The sequence below is a fragment of the Nyctibius grandis genome, chromosome 14 (genome assembly GCF_013368605.1).
Source record: "Nyctibius grandis isolate bNycGra1 chromosome 14, bNycGra1.pri, whole genome shotgun sequence".
NCBI lineage: Eukaryota > Metazoa > Chordata > Aves > Nyctibiiformes > Nyctibiidae > Nyctibius > Nyctibius grandis.
The window spans coordinates 5177260-5197156 of NC_090671.1; the positions used below are offsets into that span (position 1 = coordinate 5177260).

The 19897-nt window shown below is 42.0% G+C and overlaps 1 protein-coding gene across 1 annotated transcript; it reads left to right on the forward strand.

Annotated features, from left to right (window-relative positions):
- Positions 1 to 6583: 6583 nt before the first annotated feature.
- YWHAH (tyrosine 3-monooxygenase/tryptophan 5-monooxygenase activation protein eta) lies at positions 6584 to 16432 on the forward strand. The gene is made up of 2 exons (XM_068412331.1): positions 6584 to 6941; positions 14995 to 16432. The coding sequence occupies exons 1-2, from the start codon at positions 6855 to 6857 to the stop codon at positions 15649 to 15651; spliced, it is 744 nt and encodes a 247-aa protein (XP_068268432.1). The 5' UTR covers positions 6584 to 6854; the 3' UTR covers positions 15652 to 16432.
- Positions 16433 to 19897: the final 3465 nt, after the last annotated feature.

Here is a 19897-nt window from a genome sequence, read left to right on the forward strand (position 1 = left end):
AAATATTTGCTGCTGTTCCCTGCCAGCAAAGATGATAAAGATTAGATTAACATTACTCCACTTGTACAGAAATTTTAGGTACCTGTCATTCAAAAGTAAATAGATTATTTTCTGAGAAAACCACCCATGCTAGGGAATGCAGGTATGTTGGTTTTGGACATAACTGACCTTTGTTCTACTGTCTTAACAATACCAGTGTCCTGAGGCCTTGTAAGTTTTTTAAATAGTTCAAGAACACAGTTGTTTTGACTTTTTAATTAAAAATAAGAGACTCAATTCACCAGAATTCCTAAGGAGTGCTAGAACGACAAGTCTGTTTTCCAGTCTTAAATCTGAAAAAGGCTTTGCAGCTGAAGCAGAATTAAAGCTTTTTCTCTTACACTTTGCTTAATGAATTTAATTTCCAAATTTGGCATAGTTGTTCTCTGGAGGACAATTGAATTTTCTAGGTCATTTCCCAGGTGAAATAACATTACTTTTCTGGAAATTTACATTAGATGATTCAAAGCTTGATAGGTGAAATCCAGCAAATCAAAAGTATTTCTCATTAAGAGATGTAAAGTCAAGTGGTTGAAGTACAGTATATTCTGGCCCACTATCATCTTTGCCCTGTGCCACCTGGATATTGAATTTGCACAAAACACTTTTGAGGAGCTAATTGCGTTTGGACAAGAATTTGCAAGCTGTGCCTACAGATGATCTCACAGGGCTTGACCATGCTGAGTTACAGGTAGCTGAGCAGGGTTCAGAGGTAGGCTGCTGCTTCCCCATCGATCAGCTAGAACAGATGGATGCATAGCCACCCGGTAAAGCAAGAGATCGAGTGAATCTCTGCTGAATGCCAGTGATGCTTAGCGACTGGCCTTCTCTGCCTGTGCTGCGGGATGGAGTTAGTCTTTGAAGGACAGTGCAGTGGAGTTCTTACGTTGTATTCACATTGGGCTAGCATTTGAATTGTTCAGTTTGTGTCTTACCTTGCCCTCGTTTCCTAGGTGTGATTTGCATCCCCGTCATGTTCTGGTTTCCCTATCCTACCATGTATTATTCTTTTGTTGTTCATTCTTACATTGTTCTTCCTTGGAGCTGTAATTAGAAGCACTCTGAGCATGTGGCTGACCTGCCCTGAGCTGAATGTGCTGTACCTGCTGTTGTCATTCCTCCTCCTCAACATGGCGTGGCCTATCAAAGGAAGGAGCTTGCCCTAGATAGAAAAAAAAAAAAGCCATTTTTATCTTAAAATGGATATAAGGGCCCAAAACCTAGTACTTATATGTGTTAATGGATCACAGAAATGGGATGGAAATCTAGGAGCACTTTCAGAAGTTCTGTTACTGAGCTGTCCCCGAGGTGTGAAGGACACTTTCCCAAGAGGCAGGCATCCGTATTTTCCAGCATTGCTGCTAGAGGCAGTTTTCCTCTTGGCAGTTGGGCAGGCAGGCCTAAGACTGGCAAGGTCAGAGGCTGAGCTGTTGCCTATCAGTAGTTCTAAGTTAGAAGTGTGGTGTAGAAACGGCCGTGTGGAGGACCTGCGTGGCAGCTGCTGGTGAAAAACTTCTCTGAACTAATCCACTACAGCGCTAGAAAGGGTTCATGACACGCGAAGCAGCTTCCCCTGCTTTCAGTCCCTTGACAGTTCCTGCTGGCTATCACAGTTACTGACTGGGCACATCTGAGCACCACTCTGGACAAATGTCCAGAGATACAACTTCAAGGCCAATATTTTCAGGCAGTCTCTTGTTCTGCGTGCCTGGCTCAGCTTGCTTGAGGCCTCATTTCCAGAGGAAATGAGCACTTACGCAGCGACTCAAGCAGGGTACCCAGCGTAAGAGGCCGCTTTTGAAAATGTTGGCAAAGGTATTTTGTTTTATCCCTGCACTTCATTAGTCTTATCCCCAAGTCTTTCATGTTATGTTCTACAGTGGAAGGTCATTGTTTCAGATCAATCATTTTCAGTGAGATTTAATCCAGTTCTAAGTCAAAGTAATCCACTTTGGTAAAGTTTGAAAAGCAGTAAAAAATCTTTTGTTAAGACTGATCTGGGCTTATTTTTTTAAATGTGGCTGCTGATGCTGAGTCCTTAATTGTGTATGCCCAGCATAAGGTGTCTTTGGTGTGGTTCCAGAAATGCTGGATATCTGAATTCTGATCTTATCTGTAGGCTGCAAATGCTCAGCACCTCTGAAAAACCCTGGGATCTAGTAGGATTGGGGGTTTTATGTTCTGTTTTTTTGTTTGTTTGTTTTTACTTTCAGTATTTACTTATCACAGGTTGAGTTTTTTTCCTCTAACATGTAGAGCCTTTTTGCAATATGGTGCTCTGGTGACAGCTTCTGATAAGCAGGCTTTTTCATGTTTTCCTGTTTATGCTCGTGAATTCTGGTTACTTTCCTTAGATTACATAAAGAATTAAAAACACATTCTTGTATCTGGACAGGACTAGCAACCACTGTGGTCTGAAGCAGCTCATGAAGAGTTAAAGCTGCTTTCAATTAGCTACTGTGCTCTTGCCACTTAAAGAAACCCCCACAACTGAGCATGCTTCACAGCTTCTTGTGCATATCCCTGAATCATTCTGGCAAGTAAACCCACTGCCGTAATCTTTTATTCAGACATCGTGCTGCTTCTTCACTGGACTCTGAAATGAGCAAGCGCTTGAAAATAGCACATTTTGCCAGAGAGTTCTGAGGATTTATCAGCTCATGTCTGCACGGGATTTTGAACATGCAACAGTGTGTGAATGCTGAGTGGTACTAAATATACTGCAGTGATCCCAAACAGGTTTCAGTGTACAGACCTAACCTTTCCCATGAGCGAGCGAGAGCTTTGCAGGTTTTGTACAAATCACTGCCCTTTTGTTTTAAGGATCTTCCCATGCTGGTGAATAGATACACCATGTACTTTACCACAACTCACGGCATGAACCCTGCTCCTCCTGAGCAGCACTCGGGCAGTGTAATCTTTCTGCCTTCATTCTAGATTTTACCTTTGAGTTATGAGGGAGGTTCTGTGAAAATGATTCATGATTAATATGAAATTGAAATATGAAAAATAGTAGAATATTTTCATACACACTGTGACAGCCTAAAGGGTTCTGTTGCTTGTTAAATTCTGGTGTATGGTTTGGCTAGAAATAGATCATTGAAATTATAGTCCCTTGTGGTTTGGGAAAGAATCATCACACTTCAGCTACACCCACTCCTATCTCGTGCTCTGATCTTGTCATTGGTTACAACACCTTTCCTCCCTGATGCGTGCTTGTCTCACTTCACTGGGGGGATGTGCTGCCAGGATTCTAACAATAAAAATTATAGATAGTCCTAAGCCTGTGAAACAATCTGTCCTTACAGCACCATCTGAACATCATGCCCCATGTAAGTGCCAGTCACAGTGTGTCCAAGATGAGGTGCCCACAAACTCTCCATCTCTCTTTCTCTACCAACTCTCATCTCTACTGACTTTGCTGTGTTGTGGAAGCTGGTTAACTTCCCCCATCAACTGGTAGGTGCTTCTGTTCTCTCTCTGTTTTTCAGTGTCTTGTCCCCAAGACTTCTATCATTTAGCAGTTCCCTAAATAAAACATTTCCTTGCTGCAGAGAGGGAAGACCATTTGCTCCAGGGATGAGGAGGATGTTAGTGGCAGGGACTTTGTAGTGCCACTGCTTTAGTCCCACGAGTCTCAAGAAGAGTGCTCCAAGAGGTGCGTGCTCCCTCACTGCTACCAGAACAACCACAGTGTGGGGAAAGGCTGGGAATGGTGTGCGGTAGTTTCCTTGTCATGTTTCCTCTTCGCTGGTGTCACTTCTAGCTCTGTCCCCCCAGCTAAACATCAGCACCAGGGAGACGCCCTCTGAGACTGCTTTGGTGTCCCCAGTGGCCCTGTGTGGAGCCGAGCAGTCAACTAGAATGGCATTTCAGCAGGGAGCTATTTGTGGAACATCGGTGCTGTCCAATAATCAGATATGACTGTGGAGCAGAGCCACTGCCTTAGGTCATGGTGCAATTTTCAGTACCATAAGTTTCTCCATCTACAAATTCTTGCTGGGTGTGGTCGCTTTGCCAACAACGCTCAATCCTGCCTCATGAGAGCAGTATTTCTGAGCTCCTGCCTGAGCTTTGCTGGGAACGCGGAGCTCTGTAATGTCACGGATGATGCCTGGCATCAGAGCTCGGTAGGGTTTTGCACCCCAGTCAGCACTCTAGTAAAAGGTCTGCTGACGTTGCCATTTGCTTTCCATTTTCATTTTTAAGACATTGTAACTCAGTTTATAAATATTGTAGCAGATTAAAACTCCTAGCCTGAGCTCTAATTTGTTTTTCTTTGTGCCTTTATAGATTCGTGGAGCCACTATTATGGCTGAAGATCCAGAGCACTAGGCACTGCACGCACAGGAGAATATAGGTACTCTCCCACAGACCTTGTGTGTGTGAAATGCAATCTCTTCCCTTTCTTTAGGTTACAGTCAGACTATAGAAATGCTGCATACAAGGTTGCCTTATTTCAGCACTCTTCCTTGCAGCTGTTGGATTCAGACATGTATCTGGTTTTAGAGCAATGAGGTTACATGTCACCTTGCGGATTCAAGGTTAAGAATTTTTGAGATGCTTTAGGCTGAGAAATAGCCATTATAGAGAAGCTTCAATTAAAAAAACTAAAAGCATTTAATGGGAATGTTTTTGTGCCTATGTAGATATATCCACATATATTTGGCAGATTAATGCAGATTCTCTGGTTCAGTGGGTGAATAAGTGGTTTTAAAAATACTTCGTAATCTGTTTCCCTCGGGAGTCTGAAACTGCTGTACGAGACTAGGAAGCTTTTGGTAGACCCTACGAATTTTCAGAACTGTTGGAACACTTTGCAGACTGACTAATCTCAACTAAGAAGTTACTATAATTGCAAAGTTTCCAAAGCAGAGAAGTGTTTTGGGCATTCTGGATGGGCCCGTCTCTCACTATTCTTGCATGTGTTAGATACGTTAAAATCTGTATTTTTACATTTGAGTCATACCTTCTCCAGAACGTGTTCCTGCTGTCCATAGATAAAACTTTATCCTTAGGTAAAATCAACAGTTTTGCATTAATGATGTTAATGAATTAGGCTGATATATGGGATCCGTTCTGTTAAGGTTTTATATGTCACTGCCTTCTCTTAGAAACAGTGAAAATAAAATCCAGCTAGGAAGAAGGCACCATGCAGCTTGCCGATGTGTACGTACAACTGTGTGCTTCACAGCCCTGCAAAGAGCTATTGCCTGAATGTTCTGGCAATCAGTTTGTAACTTGCTATGTGTAATTTTTATCTTTCATGCTTTATTACATATAATTACCATTTATTCTTATTTGTAATAATATTTATGTCCTTTAAAAAATTAGCAATATTCATCTAGTCCCTTTTAAAACTAACTGTAGCATTTATTTTAAACGACATTAGAGCTTAATGCACAAAAGCCAGCAGCGTTAGAGTTAAGGCTAAAAACTTGTGGCTGACACAATGGACCGGATTTACTCAATTGCAACAGTGCAAGAGCACTGAGGAGGGTGGGAGAATGGTGTCATGAGTGAGACCCGCTGCGGTCCCCTGCCTCCAGCGTGTGCTAACGTGCATTTCTCCTCTTCTTTGGGGGTGAGAACAGATGTGAGCTTAAATGGATCTCGGTGCTGTGGTCAGCGGCTCTGGTGCGGAGCTGTCTGATGGTGAGCAAAGCTTTCACTCGGCTGTACAGCAGCTCCCGGTCTGTGCGGTGGTGCAGTGATGTTTAAACGCTGGCTGTGGGTTGAATGGAGAAAGTTAATCTCTGGTTTATTGTAAAAGACAAGGAACGTGGACGCCAGCATGTCTGCAGACACCAGCAGCAGCTGTGTCATTTGTGCAGGGCTTCTGCTTTGAGATGATTTTTATGTAAGGCCAGTACTCTTGATTTACGAAATAAGAGCTCGACTATTACTGATTGAAATAAGCAGTGAGGTTGGATTGAGTTGCGTCTCTTAGGCAAGGTAGCAGCATTGGCCCGTGCCTACCACCCCTGCAGCGAGGGATGTTTCGAAGCAGCTGGGGTACGAGATACGTGTATTTCGGTGGAACGAGACACAACTGTGTAAATACAGCGGGGCTGGGGCAGCAGCGAGCGGCCATGGCCCAGGGGCAGGGTCGGACCCGCGGCAGCGGTGCGTCCGGCCGCGCTCCGCTGGTTTCCCTGGGCGAGGCGCCTCGGGGGGTCCGCGGTGCCAGCCTTGCGCCGTGTCACCCAGCGGAGGCGAGGCGGGGGACGGCCGCCGAGCAGGGCCGGCGCCGGGCGGGCGAGCAGCCCCAGCCCAGCCCGGCCCGGCCCGGCGCCGCAACGCCCGCGCCCACCGCCCACCTCCACCTTTGCAGCAGTAAAATGCAGCAGCGGCAGCGCGCATGCGCCTCCCCCGGCCGGCGCCCCGGGATGGCTATTTATAGCAAGTGACGTCACCTAGAAATAGAACGCGGGGGAGCAGCGCCCCCTCCCCTCCCCTGCAGTCTCCTCAGCTCCGCCCCCTCGTTGCCTTCCCAGCGCGCAGGCGCAGGCGGCGGCAGCAGCGCGAGGCTCCGAGCCGGGCGGAGGGGACGCAGCGAGCGCGCGGCTGCCCGCCTTGCCGCGGTCCGTGAGCGCGAGGCGCCAAGCGTCGCCTGGCACGCGCGGCCGGCGGGCGAGCGGCGGCTGAGGCGAGTCAGTCAGCGGGCGGGCGGGCGCGAGGCGGCGGCGCCGCTCAGGTTCCCTGGTCGCACCACCCGCGCGTTCCGCGGCGCAGATCCCCGCCCCTCCCCTCCTCTCCTCTCTCTCTCTGAGGGGCGCAGAGTGCCCAGCCCAGCAGCCACCACGGAAGCGGCTATGGGGGACCGAGAGCAGCTGCTGCAGCGAGCCCGCCTGGCCGAGCAGGCGGAGAGATACGACGACATGGCCTCGGCCATGAAGTCGGTGAGTGGGGCTGGTAGCGTGGCGGCTGTGGGTCATACCCGGGGAGGAGTGTGCGGGGCGGGTAGTGGCGGGGGAGGGAGGGAAAGGAAGTCCGGGCTGGTCCGAGGCGGAGTTGGGTCCCGGGGAGGATGCGAGCCGCCGGGTCCCACCCGTGGCGGTGAAGAAAGGAGGGCGGGAGCAAGAGCCGGACCATCCCGCCGGGACACCGCGCCGCCGCGTGGGGCGGTGCCCGTCACTACCTGCCTCGGGGAGAGGTGACACAAACAGTAACCGGTCCCGACTGGACCCAGTTCCCCCTTCTCTTTTAAAATTTATTTTCTTCCTCCCTCATTTCCTTCATTCCCTGGTAGCGGCTCCCCCGCCGCCCTCCCGCTCCCGTGGCTGTCGCTGCCCCGGGGGTGTGGCTGTCCCCGTGCCCTCCTCTCGCCGCTCGCCCCCACCGCCGCCAATCCGGCGCGCAGGCAGCGGTTTGAATGCCGCCCGCCTCTCCCGGGCGCGGCGGGAGCGCAGCGGGTTCTTTCTCTGACCCCTGGGCTCCCTCCTCCCGCCCCCCCCGTGGGGGTGACGGGTTTGACCTTGGGGTGCGTCTCCCCTTCGAGGGGAGTCTGGGGCACACAAGCGGTTGGGGGTGCCGGTCCGGTGAGATGGCCGCTGCGGCGGGGGGTGTCTGGGGAAACCGCGCAGGGCAGGAGGAGCCCCTTCCTTTTCTAGACGTTTCTTTTGCCTCGCGATAAAAGGCACGAATCGAGGTCTCACCCACGAACATCAACGCTCTGACTCAAACATAGTAGTTGCATCGGGTCTAAAAGCTACCCAGTGCACAGAGAGCGTTTCCCAAGCTTTAACGTTGCCTTTTTGCCTCCTCTTTGTAGGGTAACACATTCTCAGTGCATTCCATGCCCAGCTGAATACTGACATGTGTTTAAACAATGTTACAGTTGTAACTCGGCTCCTTTCAGAACCAAGCAATGAAAATTACTTGTACTGACCTGTCTGTACTTACACATAATAAAATTGCAGAATGATCAAACTCGCTCTGTCTAGTCCCTTTTTTAAAAACAAAGTATTCATATAATCTGAATTTTAAGAGTAATGTTAATGCCAGTAAATGCTTAGCAGTGTCTTTGCTGTATCTGATTACAATTGGTTTGTTCTTGCTGTTCCTTTGTGAACACCAAAGGCCCCAAGAGGAATGGTTTCCCTCGAGAGTACTGCTGTTTAAAGACACAAGATGATTTTAGTTTGAAAGAGCAGCTTCAAATGGAGTTCACATTTTTATTGTAAGAATCTATCTGTTCAGTCTTGTTCAGGGGCTGTGATGTATGTCATGTCCCTTAAATGAGGGCAGTAAAAAGACACTTATTTTGCTGCTCTTGTTCACTTATGCTGTTGTGTCATAAATACTATGACCAGTCCAGTTCTAAAGCAGCAATGCTTCTGATTGTCAATATCAGAGGCACTAGACATTAAAATAAGCTGTATTTTAATGATACCACTGGAATTCTTGCTGCATATAACGTAGTAACAGCTCTGTTTATCTCTTGAATCTTTCAATTGCTAATTCTAAAAGACGAAAACTAGAAACCACTAAAATCCACTGCTGCTCTAGAAGACTTTTTCACTGTAGTTAGTAGATAGCTTTTTATTTTTCCAAATATTGCTGAACTATAGTGTACGTGTGGCTCTCTGAACATATGTGAACAAACAGAATACAGTGCTGTGCTTCAGGAACTATGTAAATAAAGTACATATAGCTAGTGTGTATGTCCAGTTGTCTTTTTGAACTGTCGTACTTACTATGCAATTTTCACTCACCTTGAGTCACAGTATTCTCATCTGTAATGCTACTTTTGCTCTCAAATAAGTTGTATTATGATGAGCTTCTGCAATTGGGAGCTTGAGAACCACTTGGTAAGTGAGCTGAGTCTGGAGCATTTAGGAAACATTGCATTATAGATACCTTAAAAACACAAAAAGTAAAGCTGAACTTAAAAAGCAACAATTTCCTTATTTTAAGCTGTTGATATACTGTTGCATGTCTATAATATAGCATCTACCAGTTTCTTGGCTTTCACAGGCGTTCACTCTAACATGGTAATTTCCAGAATGCTGCTCTGTGTTTGAAGTTGATTTTGTAGGTCTGAGCATAAGCTCCTATGAACTGTTGTTACGTGGGCTGCCTGTTCTCACACAGCTGATATTTCCTTCTATTTCAGTGATTGTAAATAACAGCTATTAAGAGAACTTTTTATCCATATAGAATAATATTCAGATAATCTTCGTTCACTCCAGAGGTGTTAGACTTCCTTCAACAGGAAATCAGTGTTCTAACTCGGATATCTGTTCTCAATGCAGGATATCTTTATTTGAAAAGGTTCTTTAAAAAAATTTAAAAAAACTCTAACTATAACATATCGAATGGTTTTAACAGGTGCTGTATGAAAGTAGTGTGCTTTCAGTGTAAATAGAAATCTGAATGATTAATATCAGTTCTAGATTATCACCACACTTTTACAATACATAATATAGCCGACAGCCTGATAGTTACTCCTAAAACATCAAGTAACAAAGACTATTTTAGCAAAAGCAGATTTGTGTGATTTTGAGACTGGCACTGAAGGAAGGAAAAGTATGACAAGACTGCCATTTCAACTGTCAGTATACAGCTGGAGAAACACGTTTTTCAGTCCTATCAGTTCCTTCTTTTAAAGAAAAGCCAGATGAAGTAGCAGTTGTAGCTTACATAAGGGAAGTGCTGCTCAATAGTACAATTTTTTGTTGCCATTAAACTTCGTATTCTTGGAAGAATTCTAGTATTTTGGCTTATAATGTGTGGACAGGAGAGGAAAACGAAACTTTCACTTAGTTTGCTGTTATAAATTAATGAGTTTAGTTTACTTTTTTCTAGCCAAAAGTATTTTAATAGAAAATACAATCATATGTAAATGTGCCTCTACTAAATGGCATTCTTCCAAGGGGTGTGGCATTCTCATTGCATTAAATACTGCTCCAGGATCCCAGCTATTTGAAATAACCCTACCCGGTAGGTAAAAAATTACTTCTCAACACACGGGGGAAAGATACGCTTTTAGTGCAAGTGTTAAAGGTTCTCACTTGATGGAACAAATACTCCAACATCTTGAGAATACAGCATTGAGTACCTTTGGGTTTAGATCATTCCAGAAATAGTTAAACATTTTAGTTGTATAAACCCTTAGTATTTCAGACAGTATTAATCCTAATATGTAGTGCTCAACACTTCTGTTAATTTACATTGCTTTTCTAGTATAGCTACATGGCAGTAGAGAGTCATCTACACTTTAAAATGGGTAAGATGAATCTTGAGTTATGTGAGATGTATGATTTTAAAATTAGTTATGTGTGAAATACTACTCAGCATGAAATAAATTTAAGTCTTGCAATGATTAAAGTTTTTTAAGCAAAATAGTTTGAGGTTCTAGTTTAATTTGTAGGCTTTATCTGTGTACATAAATGGACTTAAAAGTTCGGGGTGTTCAATATTTTTAGTGTTATATCACTGAGTTCTACTTCATATCAGTGACTGGTTTGGGGTTAATGAAGTATGTGTGTGTAGGAGGGGGGAATGAGATGCCTTTAATGCAAACAGTATCCTCCCTTGCTGTGAGATTACTTCCTTGCTGTGGTTTTATACAGTAAATCTAGCTGTAGAACTCCAGTACTTTATATAAAACACTGAAGCCACATGGTGCAAGAAACTGATCTGGTTTAAATTCATTAGTCTGGTTTCTATTTGTTCAAAAATTATGGACTGTATAACTTTGTATCAGGAGAGTTTTAGTAATTAAACCTGACTTTACTGGCTCACGTACAGTCATTTTTGCAGCAGCTTGCTAAAAACTGCCTCTAGCTGTGACTTCCATAGTCTGGCTAATGACAGAAGTATAATCACGTACATTCAATTGACCTGGGTCAAATTCTACTAGGTAATCTTGACAGTGTGTCGTAGATCTGCTGTCAGTTGTGGAACCTTCACTTTGGTGTGTTTTCCACGTTGAAGTAACTCAGCTTGGTATGGCCTGTGTGGGATCACACACATGGAAGTGATTTCTGAGCTGATACAGTACTGCCACGCTCATCAGCATGTGTCGTTATGAAGTCCAGGGTTGTAGTCAGGGTTCCTTTTATACGCTCCCATTTTTTTCCCAGTAAACTGCGAAAGAACTTTGTGGGCATAAAGCATAAGAGGAGATACCTGGAAGTGTTATAGAAATAAATGATTTAGACTGTATTCTTGTTGCAAAAAGCAGGCGGTCAGTCTGAGTGAAAACTGCTAGCAGATCATAGCCTGTGCGTTCAATTGCATCCTCTGGCTCAGGACTGAAAATAACCCCAAACTTAGGTGTGAGAGACAGAGGTGTGTTTGCATAAGGAAAGTATAGAGCAACACCTGAGTAAGTAAATACTACTTTGAAGTCATACTACAAACGGCTTTTCATTTTCTAAGTGCTTCTATTTTTCCTAACAGCCATTAGAAGAAAGTGTGTCTACATCTAAAATGTAAAAGTAGATTATTGCAGTCCAAGATCTTTTCTATTAAGCAAAGGCTATAGGTAGAATGGAAGATGGGAAGAAATAGATTTCATTCAGCATTTCAAGTTTTCTTTTTGGCTATGTGATCCCACGTGTGAGGAGAAACATGCCTGTTTTTATCTACTTTGCTAATGTATAGGAAATAGATGAAACAGGAGATAGCTCCATAAAGGTCACATGCCTGCCTTTGAGTCTAGTTTCTTGTAATACAGCTGTTACACCAGGGAGGCAGATGTGATTTTTAAATATATCTACATAAAGCATCAGCATTTTTTTAGCTAGGATGGGGAATAATTTGTCATGGGGTTGAGTTGATGGTAGTTGCTGATTCTCCAAGATGCATCAGTAACTTCTGATATATCTTGAAGCTAGTAAACATCTAAGCTTGTTGAATTAGCTTCTTAGTTTTTTTTTCCTTTTTACTTTAAGGAACACTTTCAAGGTGAGTTTAAGTCAGTCTTGGGAATTAAATTATAGAGCAGTCTAAGTGATGATCTGGAATAGTCTCTTAAGTGTCTTAATCTCATATCTTAAAAACTTTCATGTTTTGATTAGGAAGTTAACATTCTTTTTCCACATACAAACAACTGTTCTGCAGTTAGTCCCGAGAGATGGCTTTTTTTTTTTGTTGTTGTGCTTTACATGAATGTATCTTGAGTATTTGCTGCTATTTCTCAATCTTGCTATGTCTGGATAAGTTCTGTTAGTCTGGTGCTTACCAAGAGTTTTAGCAAACAGCCCAAGCTGATGCAACAGCTAAACCTTACTGGCTGGTCTAGATGTAGTATGAAGATGCTTCCAGAAGTTACACTGCATTTTAAAGGTTGTACTGTAGACCTACTTTTAATACTGGATGTTGAGTAAAGACCAGCCAAGATTACCAGAGTTCATGCTAGACTTTACAAGGTCCTTCCTCTATTAATGTGATGTTCAGAAATTTCTGCAAGTATGCTGTTTATCAGCACTTGCATTGAATTTCAGTTGTGATTAGGGAAGGTTGGAAGGCTTTTCAGGTGTACGTTATCTGCAATTGCAACAGTTCCTGTGCAAGTGGGCTTTATAAATGACTTTTTCAGGGTGGGTGTTGTGATGCATTTTCTGCCATTAAAAATGAATAACACCAGGAGACAAAAGACTAGAAAAAAAGCTGGAATACCCTTTCAAGGCTAGCAGTATTCCTGTAAGATTGTATTTTGTCTCTTGTGACAAACTGGATGGAATTTGAAAACCGATTAATTTATCTCCCCGTAAGTAAATACACCAGCTATATAGCGTAGTAAAAACATGTACCGTAAAACGCTGTTTTGATGTTTTGAATACACAGAAGACATCTGTCTCTAAAAGTTTACGTTAGAAAGTTTAAGAAACGACCTTAAGGAAATAGAAGAAATAATTATAACAAGGTTTAGGATGACTGCATATCCTTTTTTTTCATTATTGAATACTTAAATACCAGCATGTAGCAGGATATTTAGTTTGAAGCAGAGGGAAAGGGATGAACATGAAGGTAGCAGTTAGCTGAAGGCGAAGAACAGAGGTGGTAAGTGGAGGATGAGGCAAGAAATGGAGGTGATGACGTATCAGGTGAAGAATTAGGGTAGCTGTGGTTGCAGTCATCTTGTAGCTTTAATTTCTTTCCTCTGGAGTCTGCACTGCAAAGCCAAGAGGTGGTATGTCTGTCATTATTGTCCTGTCCCACCAAGTCCCATCCTCAGTTATTTTTGTGTCTTGTGTACTTTTCCATACTCAGGTTTTATTTTTGTGGGTAATATATCTCAGTAGTATATTAACAGATCATTATTTTTTCCATTTTTTTTTAATACTGTAAAGATAATGAAGACAGGTAGGGAAAAAAAGAGATTTGTGTGGTAAAATGATGTTTAAGTTTTACCAAACATTACTGACGCCTTTAGATCAACCACTGTGTTTGAGAACTTGAATGAGCTTTCAAGCAAAGTCCTCCAGCAGTGTAGGAATGAGCAAGTGATTATTAATCTTCTTTGGTGGATTTCTTTATTTTTGTAAAAACAAGCACTGTCCTAATAGACTAAAAGCTCTTAGCTAAGCCTTTACATCTTGAGGGAGTTAATGTCTTTACTGGAGAAGGTGGTATAGGTGGGTCATAGTAGAGATTGTTGGGAGCATGTTGATTGGAGGCTGTGAAGAAGATTGTGAAGATGTCATTAGAGTTGATTCCTGTGCGTTTCACCCTCTGTAGATTGTCCCTAATTGTATTAGGCCAGGCAGAGCAGTGTCTTTTGGGAGTTTGGGTTCTTGAGCCGCGGGGAAAAGGCATTTTGGAGATAAAACTAATTGACTTAGAATATTTTAAGAACAAAACCTAAATTCGAAAATAAGCTCTCTCATACTTATTTTTTAGACTTGGAAAGATGCACATTTATTGGATGGTTCACTGGCTACACAAGCAGTCTCAAATAGTGTAAATATTTATGACTTATTTATTGATAATATGTAAGTATTTGGTTGTGAACATTCTGATGCCTGTCAAGCACTGTAAATATGCACATTTTTAAAGAAATAGTTAATGATTTTAGCAGTGTCTGACCAAGGACAAATTTATTTTCACACCAAAGTACATATCCTTAGAATTATACTGACTTCTTTTAATGCAGTTAATGCAGTATGCATAAAGTAGTGGAGTTAAATTTTTCATCCTAATTCCTGTGAGTTTAATTTCATGTCTGTAAATTTACAAAAGTAGAACTTCAAGTGACTATAAATGTGATAGGTTTTATTCCCTAAATTAACACAGAAAGTGAAATAGGCCTAAGTACGGTATTAGAAGTATTATCCTTCCTCTAGCTCAGCTTTTTGTACTAGGAATTTGGAGTCGATCATGGTGTTTTTTCTTGATTTCCTGTTCTGTTTCTGTGCAGTTTCTTTCATGTCCTATCCCTGAAATTTGTCTGCAGCCACCAGTTAGCAGAAATCAGGATAACTTTTGTATTACATTGTATAACTGCTCACTAAGTGACTGAAAGATACTATGAAACACTAATTCCATTTGTACTATGCAGAGCTTAATCACAATGACTGCAGCGCTCCCATCTCTGCTGTTGAATGAAAGCAAGCAGCAGGGGAAAGAAATGCAAGAACTGCACCAGTTTCCAGTGTCTGTGCTGTGTTCCAGATCATAAAACTGGTATTCTAGGTACATTTAAATTCTTCACGAAGTGCATAGTCTGCGTAATTATAGCATTACACAAGCCTGACTCACTTTTATTCAGTGAATGTGCTTTGCAGTGGTTTTTAAATACCCGTTCTATTACAACAGAACTGTGGGGCTTTCCCTCTTTTAAGTCTTGACTGCAGAAACAGTTTTAAACTGTCAACATTACAAACTGACTCCTGCCTAGAAGAACTTATGAATCTTGCAGTTCATGATGGAAGTATTGAAGGAAGTTTGCATGCTCTTCTCTAAGACAAACCCTTTAAATTTTATCTTTGTCTGTATTTTCAGGTAACCGAGCTGAATGAGCCTCTCTCAAATGAGGATAGAAACCTGCTGTCTGTAGCCTACAAGAATGTAGTTGGAGCTAGACGATCTTCCTGGCGTGTCATCAGCAGCATAGAGCAGAAGACTATGGCAGATGGGAATGAGAAGAAGCTGGAGAAGGTTAAAGCCTATAGGGAGAAGATAGAAAAGGAGCTTGAGACAGTCTGCAATGATGTTTTGGCTCTCCTAGATAAATACTTGATCAAGAACTGCAATGACTTCCAGTATGAGAGCAAGGTCTTCTATCTGAAAATGAAAGGGGATTACTACCGCTATTTGGCAGAAGTTGCTGCCGGAGAGAAGAAGAACAGTGTTGTGGAAGCCTCAGAAGCTGCCTATAAAGAGGCTTTTGAAATCAGCAAAGAGCACATGCAGCCCACTCACCCAATTAGGCTTGGGCTGGCACTCAATTTCTCAGTCTTCTACTATGAAATCCAGAATGCTCCTGAGCAGGCCTGCCTTTTAGCCAAACAAGCCTTTGATGATGCCATAGCAGAGCTGGACACACTAAATGAGGATTCCTACAAGGACTCCACTCTCATCATGCAGTTACTTCGAGATAACCTCACTCTGTGGACGAGTGATCAGCAAGATGAAGAAGCAGGAGAGGGCAATAATTAAAAAGCTTTCCTCTGATCCCTCTCTCATCCACCTCACCATCCCCATCATCACCAATATTTCCTTGCCACAGTCACACTAAATATCTAGTGCTAAGCATATCTGTATTGTACAGCTGTTCAGATCTGCTGTCCACCTTATAAAGAAGCAGTTTCAGATGAGTTTCATGGGCATTGATGGACTGATTGGTTTATTGGCCCTATTTATCTTAGTTGCACTTGAGCAGTGCAGAAAGATGCATAGTAAATGAGGCATTTTTAGTTTGCCTGTTGATTGGAAAATAGGGGAAAGAATAATGGAAAGTGATTGAAGATAATTAGATTCCCATTAAATTTTTTTCCATTTGAAATGAGCTGACAGTTCTGTTGAGCAGTACATTTTGTGCATGCAAAGCAAATTAGCCACCCCAATTTTTTTCTGTCAATGAAAAGTTAAGCTGATGTGAAATGACAACCCTGTTCATCAGTTTACAATAAACTGTTTGAAATGTGAGGTTTCAGTAGCAATTTGGGTTTTTTTTGCCTCTAACTTATGTGCACAGTTTCTTTTAATGCAGTGCATCTACCTGAGAGTTTTGATACTTGTAACCTTTTGCAGTTGTTTTGAAGAATCATGAATTTATTTTTTGTAAACTCTTTGGCTGTTTAGTTGTCTGTGTATTCTGACAACACTATGTCAATGTTAGCCCATGTTAAGATGGATGACTGAGATGCCAGACTTCTAAATTAAATGTTTTGGAATTAAATGAATAAAATAAAATGCTGCTTCGGGGATGTTATCTCTATGTAAGCTGTCCTGTCTTTTGTTCAGAGCAGAGACTTGAGTTACCTAACACATCACTGATGGGTTAAAACATATTTAATCAAAAGTTTAATGACAAGTTGTCTCACATGCTAAACAAAAAAAAACCAAAACAAAAAAGCTCAGTGTGCTGAAAAGAAGGAAAAAAAACCCCAACCAAACAAAAAACCCCACAAAACCCCAAAACCACCCACAGCCATCTAGAATGTGATACCTCTCACCTGTGTTAAAGTGGAGTTTCCAAAGGTGGTACATTTAGTTATTTGCCTGGTAGAGCAGTAATGCAATTCCCCTCAGGAGCTGAAAAGTTGCAAAGAACATTACTTGTCAAACCAATCCAGAGACTTGTATTTGCTTCTGTCCACTGTAACTTCTAAATCTATTTTTTCTGAAGTGCTAGCTGCCAAATCACCTTTACACATGAAAATCCCAGTTACCTTTATTCCATATTTACCTGCTTCAAACAGAAGCAGTATATGTTCTTAAAGAATGTCTCTCTTAGCTAACCAAAGTCTAGTCCCCAAGCTTATGTTGTTTTTTGTTTTTCTCCCAACAGTTAGTGTATGTGTATCTTTATTGGTTCCCTACATACTTCTGTAGTGGTATGTTACAGAAGCAGGAAAAGTTAGCTGTTAGGTGCCGCTGTATCCAGACTGCTACTGGCACCTGAGCTAGCTCAAAAGTCATGTAAGTTCTTATTTATCTAAATCTATTTTTCTTTTATATGTGCAATAAACATTACTGGTCTGAATACCCACAACAACTACTCATGCTTTTAAAAAGCAGTGCACTGGTTATTTTTAATTATCTGGAGGATTAGAATTTTTAAAGGTAATTTGTGTGTGTTTATATATTCTATTGTCTTCTAGATAATTCGAGCTGCTTTACATCAGTAAAACTGGCGACAATTGAAAGACTAATGTGCAACATCTGTAAAAGATGAAAATACAGATCCTTGATGTTGTGCTGTTGTATCATCTTGAGGCGCTTGACCTCCTAAAGTAGTTTGAAGTGTGTACTTAATATAAATTACTACTGCCTGCCAAGGCCTGTTGTGGAAGTCACTTTTTCTTATTTGCTCCTGTTTGATCAAACAGTATACAAGTCCCTGTTTTTCAGCTCCCCTTTTTGCAAATAAATCTTGCAGTAATATCCATTTGGGCTTTACCTGTCTCCTAGATCCCTATAGCTTCTCTTCCTTTCCTTCCCCTCAGATCTGCCTACCTGCCCCTGTGGAACCAAGGTAAAACTTGGCAGTAAGACTGCCTTTTTATGTTGAAACACTCTGGCTGGTTAACAATATTATTGGCAATCACTAGGTTTATTTTCTTCCTGTTTATAGAAGTACCACTATCTTTTTGTTAATTGAGAAGCTAAGGTGTCCTTTCTCATTCTAGTTACTGCCTTGTGCAGATCCTTTGTCGCAAAACTATGAGCATCACGTAGTGTGCAAGTGAGTCTGCAGGTCTCTGACATCTCTGGACCAGGCAGTTGAAGATTAGCTGTTGACCTGGTGCATAAGGTCCAAAATGGAGACCAAAGGGATTCTGTAGAATGGTGCAGTTCGTGCATGCTTTAATAATTTCTGGTAGGAAAGTTTTAAAGTATACCAATCAGGTTGTTGTGGTTATCTGTATTCCTGTTGATCTGGGTAAATCTTTGCTGGGTATCATAAAGTATGAAATTTTATTTTGAAATAGCTTACTGACTCTACTCTGCTGGAAGGGTGGATTCCCTTCTCCCAAGCAGTATAAATTCCAGTGGATAAATCTGTTATAGCCATAAATATCAACAGATAAGATAGTTGCATATTAGGAAGCTGTATGAAAAGTTGCAGTTCCTTCGTTGTCTCTTGCTGAATCACTATCATGTCACACTTTCTCTCTAGCTGACTGGAGGCATTCTGACGATTTGTGAATGTAGAGGTCCTCAGGATGATCCTGGAGGGGATGGAGAATTAGGAATGCAACTGTGGGGTATTGCCTGCTGGAGCTGGTTATGCTTGCTCTGTCTAAAGGTGATTGATACCTCAAAACTATTTAGGCTTTCTAGCAGGTATCAGGATCTAATAGCACAAGCAGACATGGTTGGAAAGTAGCAACTGCCTTTTAAGAATTTCATACTTTGTGCCAGGATCTTCAGAGGAACTATCCCAAAGAATTAGGATAGCAAGAGCTCCCTAATTGAATGTCCTGACATAAAACTCACCAAAATGACATAAAGTTTGTCAGTGAACTGTCCAATGTAGGCAGCTTATTATCAAGTCTAGCAAAGTAGAATTCGGTGAACAGTAAAAGGTTCTCTCAGTTTTATAGACTAGTCCCCTCTGAAACATGGAAGAGTTGAAATTCATCATGAGGAACACCTGACAGGTTGTTTTCCTGCAAGTGGTGGCATGTGTTTGTGCTGGGCCACCTGTGGATTTAAGATTATACCTGAGTGATGATCAAGTTCTTCTGAGGGTGATGAAATTAAAGGCAGGTAAGTGTAATCATTGGGTGTATGCAAATAACTCTGTGCACAAGGTCACAACCCCAGAAGTAGTTCTGGCTTCATTAAAACTGTGGAAAGACTGACTGTGCTTAGGTGTACCCGTATTTTGTGTGATCTGCCTTTTAGCTTTATAGCAGTGGATGCTTCCCTGAGGATGAGGTGAGTTATTTAGCTAAATCTTCAAATAATCTGTACTTTTTTTTCAAGAAATTCATTAAGTATAAATGTCTTAGTTATCTGGGTGCTCTGTGGCATAAAGAGCATTTCTCTCCTTGTTAGAGGTTCGTAAACCAAGTGCTGACAGGCAGTTGCTCAGTGTAAGTTGATGACTGCTCATCTAATGAGTCTCAGTCTTCTAAGTGAAATTCTTTCACCTGCTTTTGCCACTAGCAGTATATTAGATTTTCAGTAGGAGAGCAGATACTTCTCCCATGTTCTCCAGTTGTCAGTGAATGATCTAGTAGCACAGGGAGTATGTTTTTGTGATTGCTTTTTGCTAGAAGTCAGTAGAGAGTGTTCTATAGAGCAAGAAAAAGAAATGCTCCAATACAATCCATATTCTTGCTTCTGTATCAGAAGCTTTTTCATTTCCTGGGCCCTGGGATTGCTGTATGCTTTTTTGTAGTCATTGCAGTAATGATCTGGAGGAAATGAAAGCAGATAAATAGCATGTGTTGTTTATTGCAGTATTCTTCAGTGGACCTTAGGATTCAGATATTTTGGAATTGATATTTCTCTTAGGTGACCACCAAGTCATGTCTTCTGTCTTTCAGTCTCTAAAATAAATAAAATCCTAGGCTACACTCAATTTATTGTTTGAAGACACCAGATGTATTTACCAAAAGGGCTTAGTTGAAGTTCACAACATTCTTTGAAACAGGAATAATTCCTATGGAAAGCCTTAAAATTGAGTGACCCCCCTGCCCCTTCCTGGGAGCTTTCTTTGCACTGCCCT

Excerpts from the sequence above, each read along its gene's own strand:
- YWHAH (XM_068412331.1), top strand. The coding sequence starts at position 6,855 with ATGGGGGACCGAGAGCAGCTGCTGCAGCGAGCCCGCCTGGCCGAGCAG. Across the intron at positions 6,942-14,994 it reads TGGCCTCGGCCATGAAGTCG|GTAACCGAGCTGAATGAGCC; the intron begins GTGAGTGGGGCT and ends CTGTATTTTCAG.